The sequence below is a fragment of the Haliotis rubra genome, unplaced genomic scaffold, assembly GCF_003918875.1.
Source record: "Haliotis rubra isolate DU_JTF1 unplaced genomic scaffold, ASM391887v1 Scf93, whole genome shotgun sequence".
Lineage (NCBI taxonomy): Eukaryota > Metazoa > Mollusca > Gastropoda > Lepetellida > Haliotidae > Haliotis > Haliotis rubra.
Window position 1 is genome coordinate 279,323 of NW_025767668.1, and position 15,068 is coordinate 294,390.

The 15,068-nt window shown below is 41.5% G+C and overlaps 1 protein-coding gene across 2 annotated transcripts; it reads right to left on the minus strand.

Annotated features, from left to right (window-relative positions):
- Positions 1-924: 924 nt before the first annotated feature.
- LOC124264529 (apoptosis regulator BAX-like) lies at positions 925-14,832 on the minus strand. 2 transcript variants are annotated; one of them, XM_046699270.1, is made up of 7 exons: positions 14,775-14,832; positions 13,071-13,077; positions 3,798-3,948; positions 3,514-3,592; positions 2,977-3,112; positions 1,670-1,807; positions 925-1,287 (listed from the first exon to the last, which is right to left on the minus strand). In XM_046699270.1, exons 3-7 carry the CDS (start codon positions 3,931-3,933, stop codon positions 1,177-1,179), a joined length of 600 nt encoding a protein of 199 aa, XP_046555226.1. In that variant the 5' UTR covers positions 3,934-3,948; positions 13,071-13,077; positions 14,775-14,832; the 3' UTR covers positions 925-1,176. The 2 variants fall into 2 exon arrangements, with proteins under 2 accessions (XP_046555226.1, XP_046555227.1); XM_046699271.1 differs by lacking the exons at positions 13,071-13,077; positions 14,775-14,832 and adding an exon at positions 4,178-4,416.
- Positions 14,833-15,068: the final 236 nt, after the last annotated feature.

The following is a 15,068-nucleotide window of genomic DNA, read 5'->3' on the forward strand; positions in this document are numbered from 1 at the left end:
GTATTGTTTCATCTGTATATCGACTGATGTGGGGGTGGTGGGGTAGCCTAGTGTTTAAAGCGTTCGCTCGTCACGCCAAGACCCTGGTTCGATTCACCACGTTGCTACTATGTGTGAAGCCCATTTCTGGTGTCTCCCGGCGTGATGTTGCTGGAATATGGCTCAAAGTGGCGTAAAACTCGTTCACTACTGTAGAGAGATATTTAACAGTTGTTCTGTACGTTATGAATCTGAGCACAGCTGTTTACCCATCTAACACAGAAACATTGTTGACACGATTTGAAAACGTTTTAGTATTGTTATAAAACGGGAGAAAAGTTTTAAAAACATTGTAAAAATGTTTTCATTAAACCTTTCCCACAAACCCCTGGAAAACGTGGTATGATTGTTGTGTGGAAGCTGGGTAGAACCGGTTTATTTCACCTTCAAGAAACTCCTAACTTCCGGCAAGGTATTTGCCGACACGTTACTTAAAGGTCACATGCAACAACAACAAAAAACATAATTAAACACAATTATTACTTATTCATGAAATATAATATACATTGCTGATTATGACAGAGACAGAACTCGGGTGCACGAGCCATAAATCAATGCGTTTTGTTTATGGTGTATAGCCTGATACGTGTTAAGTTCAAATTGCATGTGGTCAGTGACCGAAGTTGTCGTTAAATTATTGTTTCAGAATCAGAACAACCATTACGTTCGCTGAGCACCCGGTAAAAGTCCTAAGTGTTGGTTCTTCCGTAATTGGGGCGGTGGGGTAGCCTAGTGGTTAAAGCGTTGGCTCGTCAGTCAGTCAGTCTTCCGTAATTGTGTCATACCTAATAATGGCGGAAATTACGTCAAAGAAATAAAATTAAAAGGAATATTCTTATGTGGGTGAAGGAAATATGTTTAAGCAATTCACACTTAATTCACGCATCACAGAAGTTAGAAACAAGAACACTTTGTATTTGATATATTTGGATGGTTTATGAAGATAACAGTATGAAAGAGGCATTGAGAAGGCAAGAAATAACATATACATGTATACTGAAACAAGGCATTACGTTCTGTCACAATAGGTTATACTCTTTTGATGAATATACATTTACATTAATGTGACTATTTGTCACAGGGGTAGTCAGGAGTGCTTATGACGTGGTTGTCTCCGGAAATACATATCGCAAGAAATTATTCTTTCATTCTGTTCCAGAGATACACGATTCCACACACAGCACCACCAGCTCCAAGAACAAACAGCATGTGTTTGCTGCAGTGCTTCAAGCGATCCTTCACCATTGCCTGAAATATACGAAAGCAAAAAACATGTATTTGTGCACAATCCATTCATCCTTGCTATTAATTGTCAACTTATTAGGTAACTGTTGTGTTCAGATTCATATGCATTTTATGACAGTTCAGCCAGAGTGAGTGAGTGTGGTTTTATGCCGCGATATATTCCAGCAACATCACGGCGGGGGACACCAGAAATGGGCTTCACACATTGTACCTATGTGGGTCATTGAACCCTGTTCCTCGGACGCGAACGCTTTAACCACTAGAATACACCACCGGACAGAAGTTATCAAGGAGGCCTGTCCATTCTAAAGCATGCCGATGTCAAGAAGTTATAATTATAACTAGGTCTATGTTTGTTAGCCTGTTGTGATATTCTGGTACGTACATAAACTCGTATTGGAGCGAACATCGCTGCAACTTGATCCCAGCCCCCGTTGTCAATAATCCATTGAGTGACTTCATCTTTCTTGGATTCCACCACAGCCTCGATGATGCAACGGATTCTGGCTACGTTATACTGGTCCTGTATAAAAAAACGAATATCGTTCATTATGTCACCCAGGTAGAACATGCTATATGTACACAACAATGCTATGTTAAACATCAATGCAAGAAATAAATCTATTTCTTAGTGGTTAATGTGTGCGTGAGTGAGTTTGGTTTTACGCCGCTTCTTCACGGAGGAAGACACCAGAATGGGCTTCACACATAGAATCCATGTGAAGAATGGAACCTGCGCAGTGTACGAAATAGTTTCCAAATTTTGCTAGTCAGTGCGGGCTAGCTATGCCTGAAAGTTACTAGCCACAACATTATTTACAAGCCCGAAATCTGATTACAAAAATACATGAGAATAATATATTGTCGGCATGACATGGGTTTCATCATTAAGCTGCTAATATGATGAACATTTTGTATCAGGCCATAATGTTGCATACATTTAAAAGTGTATTATGACGTAACAAGTCTGAGAGAGTGAAATATTTACAAAATGAACCCATGAAAATTCACTAGCCAGTCGGGCCAGAGACTGGGGAGATTTACTGGCCCGACTGGATTTTTACTAGACACGGGCCAGCAGGCCAGTGGTAATTTCGAACATTGAACCCGCGCCATCATCTTGGACATTCTAACATTTTTGGACTTCTAACCAATCCGAATGCAATTGATGATAACATCAAAAAACGCAACCGAGCACAAAGAGATTTACTGGCCCAACTGGATTTTTACTAGCCACGGGCCAGCAGGCCAGTGGCTATTTCGAACGTTGAACCCGCGTCATCATCTGGGACATTCTAACATTTTTGGACTTCTAACCAATCCGAATGCAATTGATGATAACATCAAAAAACGCAACCGAGCACATATACGATAGCAATATAAGGGCGATAACTCTGGATGCCTGGTTGTCATCTGGTGTCAAGATGACTGTCAAAACGTTTACAAGCCATTCTATAATGAGCGGCAAGGAGTGCAGTATTTCGTTTATGTAACAATGTGTCGGCTTGATATGGGTGGAAAACCCGGAAGATATTTGTCACATGCAACCGAAAAATCAAACATAATTAACGAGTGTTGATATATTTGATATCAGAAGACACGAGGGTGAGATTCTCTCTATAAAAAACAACATGCGGGTGGCCAAGGCAGTACTATCAAGGTAATAGTGATACTGGATGCTGGATGACTTACCCTGACTGACATCTTGTAGGCAAAATAGAAGATGGCTGAAAGTCTACCCCAGCTGATGACATTGTCGTTGAACACGTTTTGTATAACTTGGCAAATAGTAGTTTTTTCTGCGTCGTGGGGAATTCGCTCCATGATCCTGAAAGAAGATTAGAAAAGGTAGCCTATCCAATATCTGAATTCGGGTTTGAAGGAAAGAATCAGCATTATGTTACGTTATGGTGAGGGTGTAGCACGGATTTTCTCGAACCGTAGTGGAAAGAGGAATTTTAACCTCGAAACCACCAGCAACCGCTGAACACAAATCGCCAAGCAAAAGAAAACATACTTTGACCTAAAACTGAGTGCACACATTTAAAAAAAAAATAACACTGCAATCACACCCCCACCCCCAACCCCCCAAGTCACACACACACCAAAACAGCAATCACACCGTATATATTTTATAACGCATCTAATTGTCGTTTTCTATGTATTTTACTTCAGCTACCGTCAAACATAGGTGTATAATTTCTGCGCTAACATTAATGTAAAGCCTACCTATGAAGCTCTCTGAATTCATCGGGACTAGGTTGAGCCGTTTTAGCTATGTCCACAAACGGATGATCGACAAGGTAACCTGAGTAGACAAAGCAGATTAACATTACATTATTATTCCCGGATTCGGGGTTAGAATAGTTTCCAAGTAAACAACGCAGGTGATCAGAGACGACTAAATGGTTTAGATCATCAGTCTCTGTAACCATATTAAATTCGAATTTTAAAAAATTGAATCTTTCATTTTATAGGTTTCATTAATTTAACATGATATATAGTAAATATACGTGGGTATTGAGAATCCAGTAATTCATCCACGCTCGGAGGACTTTGAATCCCATCTTCTACCATACGACTGTGGATGTATGTGGCCAGTTGGTAGCGAGTCTGTTTGACCACATCTGCTGGATTCAGGTGGAACATTTTAGACGTATAAATCTGTAAAACATAAATATGCGTTGTGTAAAACATGTAAAAGATAACTATAAGTTTGGTAAATTGCCCGTCCCGGCAAGTTTAATTCGTTCACACAAACTCCACTGTGTTAATCATGCTAATCAGTGTAAAAGGATAGAGAGAAAAGTTTATTAAATGACCATTGGCACTCGGGTGAAAATGAAGTGTGAAACATCCCACCCCCATCCCCGTTTTAAGAGTGTGCACTTACCTTTACTCAAAAAGCTGTATCCCCCTGTTTTCGTTTTCGCTTTTCTTACTTCATAGTGCTTCACAAAAACACATGATCATGATACTCAAAGTGGGGATCGTACAAAAGAGACTTGATTATCAAAATTGGTGAAAGGGTTTTGTCGCCTTTAGTTACTTGAGTATTGTATGTATATTTTCTGGCGATCGTCGTAACATCGATACCGGAAAAATCATTCATGCACATTCGTAACTACTCGTGTCGTTCCGGCAAGCCGGATGGCGTTCTTGTAGGTCACGGAAAGAGGCGAGTAATTACGAATGATTCATGCAGACCCGCTGTCCAACTGTCCTATGAAACATAACCGCTACAATAGGTTGTTTCAGTTGTTTGAATGTATCAGGCCACAATGAACTGTGCCACAGTCTTCCTTGTGAGATTTAAGAGTGTCGCGCGATACACAAGATCTCCATTACGTAATCCAGTTTATGGATGCGGATTGTATATGGTATAATCTCTACGATATTTCTGAGCTGCAACAGTTGTCATGTGTATTAAATCACTTAATTTCTGGAAGTATAATTTGTTTTAAAACCCCTCTCAACAGTATTTCAGTAATATCATAGGATATATATATATGAGGTGTGTGCTGACAAATATCAAAACCTAATCATGGATACGAACCCGCGGTAACGCCAATGGCTCTTCGCCCCTGTGTGGACCCAGGGTCGAATAGGTCCACAGCACCCCATTGCTGGTCGTAAGAGGCGACCAAATTGGGCAACCCGTTTGCCGTGGGTTGCATCCCTGTGTCGGCAGAGGAAGGGAGTCTGGTGGTTGAGGATGACGGAACCGGCAATAGTGTTCACTAATCCAACACACCACTTCGACCCTAACTTTGCCTAGACGGGTGGTAGAATAGGCCCGATTCTACCAATCGGCTGGTCACGCCTTGCCCTGTGCATGGAATGTCTATACAAAACGTGGTATTACATAACACTTTTGACCATGTTCAAAATGTTAACACTATTCTACGAAACAAATTAGCCTCGCAGACCCATGCACAGAAGGCGGTGGCTCATGGGCCAATCTGGTGATGCTGACCTCCGATTTCTGTACGTCTCCAATTGATTGTCATGGACAGAACCATCCTGACCTTTAATCTGGTAGGCAGCTACAGCATTTCATGTCAAATTCGCTGGAGTATAACATCCCCTTATCCCTGGTCTATGCAGCTCGGAGACCCGCTGCAATATAAAATCGTCCTTGTTGACACTCCACGGTGGGTGGGGAGAGGGGATGCCGAACCACATTACCAACAACATGGCTTCCCAATACCCCGGTTCAAAACGAAGACATATGGATACCGACAATTCCTCGTCTGACGAGAGTACGCACCCCCGACCTGACTACTGGCCACGCTTCCTGATTATTGAGGCTTGTGACAACCAACCTTTGCAATTGAACCCTTTTGCAATCTCCAAAGGTATCGCTGGTATCTGCGGAGAGGTTGCCAATGTCACAAAGCTCCGATCTGGCTCTCTCCTGATAGAATGTACCCGGAAACACCAATCTGTAAATCTTCTCAAAATACAAGAATTTGTAAATATCAAGGTCGCTGTCTCAGCACACAAAACCCTTAATTCGTGTAGAGGCATTGTACGGGACAGAGCTCGATGCCTGTCTGACATGACTGAAGAACAAATTGTCAAGGAACTCTCTCAGCAATCCGTCACAGCCGTCAAACGATTTACCTTCAAAAAGGATGGTGTTGTTCAACCAACGAACACCTATCTCTTCACGTTCGCGCGAGCAAACATTCCTGACTCGATTAGAGCTGGTTATTGTAGCATTGGTGTGGAGGTGTATGTCCCCAATCCACTCCGGTGCTACAACTGCCAAAAGTTTGGACATGGATCCAAGTCCTGTCGTTCCTCTGCTGTCTGTTACCGCTGTGGTGACAAGCATGAGGGCAACGACTGTACTAAGGAAGTGAAGTGCACAAACTGCAGTGGTAACCATATGGCCTCTTCCAAGTTCTGCCCAGTATGGAAACGCGAATCCGAGATACTGAAGATAAAACACAAAGAAAATATCTCCTTTCACGAAGCAAAGAAGAGGGTTGCAAGTCTAACTGCAGCCCCTTCAACCATCACCTACTCTGCTGCTGTCTCCCGTCCTACCATCACTACTGCAACCATCTCATGTCAGACCGACCTGACATGGGTCACGTCTTCCCAGCCAACTGAACTCAACACAACTCAGCCTATCTCAGCCACTCCATCTCCAACGCCAAAAGTCAAAACTTCTGAATCACAAACACCAGAACAAATGCCAAAACCAGAGACAGAAACTGCGCGCAGAAAAAGGGAAAAAAAGAGGCTAGAGAGACTAAAGCAACTCGAACAACCGCCAAACACAAAACCAAAGGCCACCTCTCCTCAGAGGTCCCCATCGAGGTCCATAACTCCTTTGGCCCTCTGGATATGGAGGTAACTCCATCTCCACCAGACACCAATAGGAGTTCATCAAACGCTTTCTCACGTTCACGTGACATGTCACCAGTGGAAGCACCATGAATCCACAAAACATTATCCAATGGAATTGCAGAGGACTTAAGAATAATTATAATGAATTACAGCTATTGATTCAAGACTTCAAACCATCTGCGTTTTGTCTCCAAGAAACCTACCTAAAAAGGACCGATAAATTTGACATCCGTCGGTACAGTTCCTACCACTCCTTTTCTCCTCCCGGTGTAAAAGCTACAGGAGGCACTTCTATCCTGGTGAGGCAGGGCACCCTCCATAGCCCTGTCCCACTTAACACCAACCTACAAACTGTTGCTGTCCGCATAACTCTGAACATAGGGTTTACACTATGTTCCCTCTATCTCCCTCCCACCTCAACTGTTCGCCTATCAGATCTTCAGAACTTATACGATCAACTCCCAAAGCCCTGCATAATCATGGGCGACTTCAACGGCCATAACCCCCTATGGGGGAGTAATGATACAAATAGTAAGGGAAAGATCCTTGAAGAGTTTCTCTCCAATAATGATGTATGCATCTTCAACGATGGATCAAACACCTACCTCCATCCTGCCACTGGATCATACTCTGCTCTCGATCTATCACTTACAGATTCTAATCTTTTAAATGAGTTCGAATGGTCGGTCCATGACGACCTTTGCGGAAGCGACCACTTCCCAACAATTCTTACTCCTATCAACCCCACGGATGAACCACCATCAACAAGATGGAATTTTACTAAGGCCAACTGGCCTTTATTCCAAACCCTATGTTCAGAAAAACTTAAGCCGGACAACTTCAGGAATGTTCCTGACCCCATGGAACTATTTTCAGACGTCCTAAATGCCATCGGAGACAAAACTATTCCTAAGTCCTCTGCAAACCCGCACATACGTAAACCATGGTTTGATACAAACTGCAAACAAGCTAGGAAAAATAGGAAGAAGGCGGAAAATATTTCCGACAACATCCGACAGTGCATAACCTGAATGCTGTTAAAATGACAAATGCCAGAGCAAAACGTACCTTCAAACAAACTAAACGCCGCTCATGGAGGAAATATGTGTCCAAAATCAACTCCCGCACACCCATGTCCAAGGTGTGGAACATGATTCAAAAGATCAAGGGCAAGGGTCAAAATCAGGAGTTCACCACCTGAAAGATGGCGACTCCCTTCTAACAAATAAATCTGAAATTGCAAACAAACTTGGCGAAACTTTGGCAAACCACTCCTCCTCATCAAATTATAACCCTCAGTTCCAGAAATATCAAACCCAACAAGAAAAGAAACCAGTCAATTTTAACTCTGATAATGGGGAGGATTACAACGAAACGTTTTCCCTCCATGAATTACGTACTGCCCTAGGACAGGCTCACGACACTGCGGCAGGAGCTGATGAAATCCATTATCAGCTTCTGAAACACCTCCCTGACATAGGCTTGAAAAACACTCCTAAATATATTTGATGACATCTGGACATCCGGACACTTCCCCCCTTCGTGGCACAATGCCATCATCATCCCTATACCAAAACCAGGTCGCGACCATACTGATCCCTCAAACTACCGTCCTATATCACTAACTAGCTGTGTTTGCAAAACCATGGAGCGCATGGTCAACAATCGATTAATCTGGTACTTGGAGACCAATAACCTCCTCAGTGACCTCCAATGTGGTTTCCGAAAAAACCGAAGTACCATTGACCATCTGGTGCGTCTGGAAGCATTCATCAAAAACTCCATTGTGAACAAACAACATGCAGTATCTATCTTTTTCGACTTAGAAAAAGCATATGATACAACATGGAAACATGGTATCCTAAAAGATTTACACGAGTTTGGATTGAGGGGTAGACTACCTCAATTCATATCTCGGTTTCTAAATAACAGACAATTCCAAGTTCGGGTGGGTTCCACACTGTCTGACTACTTCCACCAAGATCAGGGCGTCCCCCAAGGCAGCATCCTGTCTGTCACACTTTTTAGCATCAAAATTAACAGCCTCACTAACGTTCTGAACAGTTGCGTTGATGGGTCCCTTTTCGTCGATGACTTCAATATTTCATGTCGTGGTAAGAACATGCACGCAATAGAAAGGCAGCTACAACTCTGCCTTAACAAAATCCAAAAATGGGCCAATGAAAATGGTTTTAGGTTTTCAGAATCCTAGACAAATTGTATTCACTTTTGTCGTAAATACAAACCACACAAGGATCCAGACCTAACTTTAGATGGTACTCCCATCAAAGTAGTAGAAGAGGCCAAATTCCTTGACTCATATTCGACCGCCACCTGACATTCTTACCACACATAAAATATGTGAAAACAAAGTGCCTGAAGGCTTTAGACTTGCTAAAAGTAGTTTCAAATACAGAGTGGGGAGGGGATCAGACCACCCTCCTTCACCTGTACAGATCATTAGTCCGCAGTAAACTAGATTATGGCTCCATTGTCTACGGTGGAGCCTGCAAAAGCAATTTAGAAATATTAGACTCTATCCACCACCAAGGACTAAGGCTCTGCCTGGGAGCTTTTAGGACCTCTCCGGTAGACAGTCTATATGCGGAGGCCAATGAACCTTCCCTTGAACAACGCCGCATTAAACTCTCACTGCAGTATATCACTAAATTACGTTCAAATGAGTCCAATCCAGCATACAACTGTGTTTTCAAATCTTCTGGTATAGACTCTACCATCTCTGAATTTTTAAACACTCTACAGATTTACTATTGCCACTCTTAGAATTGATATTTAATATCATCTTGGAAAAGGGATACTTCCCAAAATCCTGGTCCACTGGCATAATAGTTCCTATATATAAGAACGGAGACGTAAACAACCCTGAAAATTATAGGGCATAACGTTATTAAGCATATTTAGCAAAATATTTATATCTACCATAAATAAGAGGTTAGTTAAATGTGCAGATACTCTAGACAAGATAACAGAATCACAAGCTGGCTTTTAGGAAGGGATACACTACTATTGATAACATATTTGTTTTACATTCTATTATTCAGAAATATCTTAATCAAAAGGGGACAAAAATTCTATGCCTTATTTGTAGATTTTTCCAAGGCGTTCTGATTCAATAAACAGGAACAAACTATGGAATCTCTTAGACAAGCATGGTGTCAGTCATAAATGGGAAAATTACTGCGGGAGCATATATGCAAATGTGAAAATTTGTGTAAGGAGTAATAATGAATTATCAGATACATTTCCGAGCCAATTAGGAGTCAGACAAGGCTGTATATTAAGCCCTTTTCTATTTACATTTTTCATAAAATGAACTAGCAACCCAAATCCAAGAAAAACTGTTCAAACGGTATCCAATTACATCCAGATATAATGCAAATATTCCTGTTACTATTTGCCGATGACATCATATTGTTTTCCAGCACAATTAAAGGCCTACAAAGAGAAATTATTGAACTAGAGAATTATTGTGATAAATGGAAACTAACTGTAAACCAGGCTAAAACAAAGATAGTTGTTTTTAAAATGGAGGTAAGCTAGCCAATAATGAAAAAAATGGTTCTTCAAGGGAAATAGACTGGAAACAACCACTTCGTATAAATACTTAGGCGTGCATTTTACCAATCATCTTCATGGGCAGTACACACATCACAGGCAGCTATACAAGCAAAGAAAATATTAATAGGTATAACTAAAATATATACATATTTTAGGCGACTTGTCTTACAAGTCTTTTTCAAAATATTTGACGCCAAAATATACCCAATTTTGTTATATGGTGCAGAAGTATGGGGTTTTAAAACTTTTGATGTCATAGAAAAAGTCAATTTGTATGCATGCAAGAAATTTCTGGGCGTAAAACAGCCACGTCAACTTGTATGGTCTACGGAGAATGTGGAAGATATCCATTGTACATAGAATCAAATGTAAAAATTATTAGATATTGGTTGAAATTATTAACAATGCCCCTACACAGATTGCCAAGAAAATGTTATGAAATGATGATACTATATGATAGCCATGGGAAACGTAATTGGGTAACAGACATAAAACAGTTATTATCATCTATCGGCTTCGGCAATGCCTGGCATGAACAATTTGTAGAATCTCATTCTCACTTTGTCTGTACAGTTAAACAAAGACTTAAAGATATATTCCTTCAAAATTGGTTAACTAGTCTCTCATTATCTAATAAATGTTTTACTACAAAATGATAAAAGATTCCATATATGCAGAACATTATCTTTAAGTCTTGACCATAAGGAAATATAAATCTTCATTAGCTCCGCGCATGATTTATATGTTGAAACTGGGAGATACCAAGGTATTGAGAAAGAAAGTAGAATCTGCCAAATGTGCAACTTACACGAGGTCGAAGATGAGTTTCACTTTTTATGTGTTTGCCCAGCATACTTAGCGTTAAGAAATAGATATATAAAGAAATATTATTATGTACATCCTGAAATGCATAAGTTTATATCATTGATGAATAATTCCAGTAAAACACATATAGAAAGATTGTCCATATATATCCATAAAGCTTTTATTCTCCGAAAGAATGTTCTACTACCCGCACATGATTAAACACGTACTACAGGCCTGTGGCCTTTCAGTATGAAATAAAGATTGATTGACAACCCGCTCTATGAAAACTTATTTCCTAAACTGCCAAGCCTGGTTCCACCACTTGGAACAAGGATCAAACCACACATATCTGCAGCTAAAATTGATCTCAACATCATTGCGCCTTACCGACTTCTGTCCTCACCACCATGGCAAATGGTGAAACCACAGGTCGAACTTACCCTCACCAAACTCAAAAAGTCTGAAACAAATCCCTTGGTGTTCCAACAGGAATACAACCAGTTACGTTCGAAGTATAACACTCACAGATCCATCTTCACAGACGGATCCAAGGACGATGGCCAAGTTGCCAGCGCTACAGTCATTGGAGCCAAGACTGTCTCCTCTAGGATCCCCGACAACAGTTCCATTTTCATCGCTGAAGCCAAAGCTATCTTCTCAGCTCTGACCTACATTCAACAGCAAAATCAGTCCAAAAACTTCATCGTATTTACAGATTCATTATCCTGCCTTCAAGCACTTCTAAACGTGACTTCAAGTCACCCAATCATCCTGGACATATTAGAACTGTACAACGACCTTCTACTAGCCAATATGACATCATCCTCTGCTGGTTGCCGGGTCACGTCGGCATAGCAGGTAACACTAAGGCCGATGCTGCAGCAAAAGCAGCTCTTGAAAAGCCCTTATCTCCACTGCTAATCCCGTACAGTTATTTCAAACCCACTATCAAAAGCTATACTCGGGACTTGATGCAAAAAAGGTGGGACACCCAAGTAGGAAGAAACAAACTCCATGAATTGAAGCCAACAGTCGGTTATACCTGCTTGGGTTGCCAGTCAAGACGTGATGAAGTAATTTTACGACGATGTCGTATTGGCCATAGTCGGTTTACACATGACTATCTGCTAAAAACAGATGGGGATGGACCCCCCATATGTCTCTCCTGCGATGAGGCTCTCACCGTCAAGCATATTCGGCTTGACTGTGTGGATTTTACATCTGCAAGGGACTCGCATTATCACGCAACCAATCTGAAAGATCTGTTCTCCAGCGTGAGCGCTCATCTGATACTAAACTACCTGAGGGAAGTCGATCTATATCATAAAATGTAACTGTGTAATGTCAATAACGAATGTATCTGCTTTTCAATCTAGTGCTATGACATTCTCTGTTCTAAAATGACAACGTAATGAATGTATGTCTTTGAAACGAAACCACTTTGTACTTACAATGTATATTAATGCAGACTTGTTCTCGTCACTATATGGCTGGAATAATGCCGATGTTACGTAAAGCCCAACTCAACTCAACTCAACTCAATACCAAAGGTCATAGTGGCTAAAGGGATGCAACTCCGTACAGCAAATTATAGGTGGCGAGACCAGTCCGAGCCCCAATCATAACGCGGAAACAGATAAAAATACGAAACAAACAAAACCTTACTGACAATGCTTGGAAATACTGTTGTGTTGTTATCTTTATGATCTGCATTCATAAATAAAGTAAGAGAGTTAACACAGCTTTATAAGGAAATGAAAGGATTCCTGCTGAAAATTCATTGTGTTTGAAAATCAAGTGGACTTACTCTTTCGGTTTCCATGTTACAATTGTTTCATTTGTGTTACGTACACAAGGAAAAGTAAACGTTTCCGGACCCAATGTTCAATGACACTTTGGTTTGTTGTTTAACGCCGCACTCAGCAGTATTCCAGCTATATGGTGTCGGTCTGTAAATAATTGGGGCGGTGGGGTAGCCTAATGGTTAAAGCGTTGGCTCGTCACGCCGAAGACCCGGGTTCGAATCCCCACATGGGTACAATGTGTGAAGCCCATTTCTGGTGTCCCCCGCCGTGATGTTGCTGGAATATTGCTAAAAGCGGCGTAAAACCAAACTCAGTCAGTCAGTCAGTCTGTAAATAATTGAGTCTGGACCAGACAATCCAGTGATCAACAGCATGAGCATTGATCTACGCAAATGGGATATGATGACATGCGTCAACCAAGTCAGCGAGCCTGACCTCCCGAGTGTGCTATATCGCCAACATATTTTTCTGTGTTCAAATTGAGTTATGTTATGAAATTAATAATTTGCATTGTTGTATCCACTTAGATACTGACATACTGAGTATGCTAATGGATGCTTCTACCGTTGTCCCTGTAGCACCCGATGAGCACTCCTTACAGTGAATGTCACATTGTGTAGCCAACTGGTGTTCACGATGACGTCTACTTGTCAATATCAAGAAAACAAAAGTTGGTCATTACAGTCCTCATTCCATTCAAAGGTCAAATTGGTTCTGATCAGGTTGGGTGAGTGAGTGAGTTTAGCTTTACGCCGCTTTTAGCAATATTCCAGCAATATCACGTCGGGGACACCAGAAATGGGCTTCACACATTATACCCATGTGGGGAATCGACCCCAGGTCTTCGGCGTGACGAACGACCGCTTGAACCACTAGGTTACCCAACTGCCCCCTGATCAGGTTGAAAGCGCATGCTTATAGATACTTTGCTGGCTGACTAGACGAACCTTTTCACTTGAATTTTACAGTGATGGAAATAGTTAATTCTGCAAATAGGGCACTTATGTATAAATTTAATTTAAAACTTTCAACTTTGTACAATAATTTGGTCCAGCCTATGTTATCCTAAGGGTTGGTAATTTGGGGTACGAAGGAATTTACCTGTAGTAACGGTTTCTAGAACCGGGCATGTAGATGTTTCTGAGTCGGTAAAAAAATCCCAAATTTTGCTATCCATGGTGAAATGACATCACCAGTTAGAAAACAAAGTATAGAAACTTTACGGTTCTGTCGCAGATTGCAAACTGCAGATCAACCTTGCATGCTAAATGCTGATTGCAGAGGGTCAGCAAAATACTGTAATTTGAGTGCGTTTCGCTGTGGCTCTCTGCCATTAGAAATAGAACTAGGTAACTTTAGCCGTCCAAAACTTTAACATTATGAAATTATTTGTAAATCGTGTACGAATAATGTTGTTGAGGATGCGAACGAACACCAGAAATGGGCTTCACACATTGTACCCATGTGAGGAATCGAATTCAGGTCTTTGGCGTGACGAGCGAACGCTTTAATCACTAATCTAGCCCACCGCCCCTCAAATGTGTGAAGGGAACAGAACAATTCAACTCAAGGAGAAAACAACACACACACGCACGCACACACTGATACACACGCACGCACACACTGATACACACGCACGCACACACTGATACACACGCACGCACACACTGATACACACGCACGCACACACTGATGCACCTTCGGCGAAATAGCTCCAGAAAATGTTACAGACTGTCTGAATCAAGGTAGGGCGGTGGGGTAGCCTGGTGGTTAAAGCGTTCGCTCGTCACGCCGAAGACCCGGGTTCGATTCCCCACATGGGTACAATGTGAGAAGCCCATTTCTGGTGTCCCCCGCCGTGATTTTGCTGGAATATTGCTAAAAAGCGGCGTAAAACCATACTCACTCACTGAATCAAGGTACATACTTACAAAGAAATCTGCATCCAACGCTGATATGTGATATTTTAGAAAGGATCTACAGGGAAGTATTAGCCAGAAAAGTGTTGCGGAAACAACCAAAGGATTTTTTTTCCAGTCCCATTCATCAAACATGTTATTGTCCTGTATGTATTGTAGTTTGATATTTCCGCCAGGCAATATTTCTGCTAGGTGACAAAAGTGTGTAATCGATTCTGGACCAGTGTATTTCCATGTACCTGTCCTGTGTGTATCTTCAGGTAACTGTCCTGTGTATCAGCAGGCACCTGTCCTGTGTGTATCTGCAAGTACC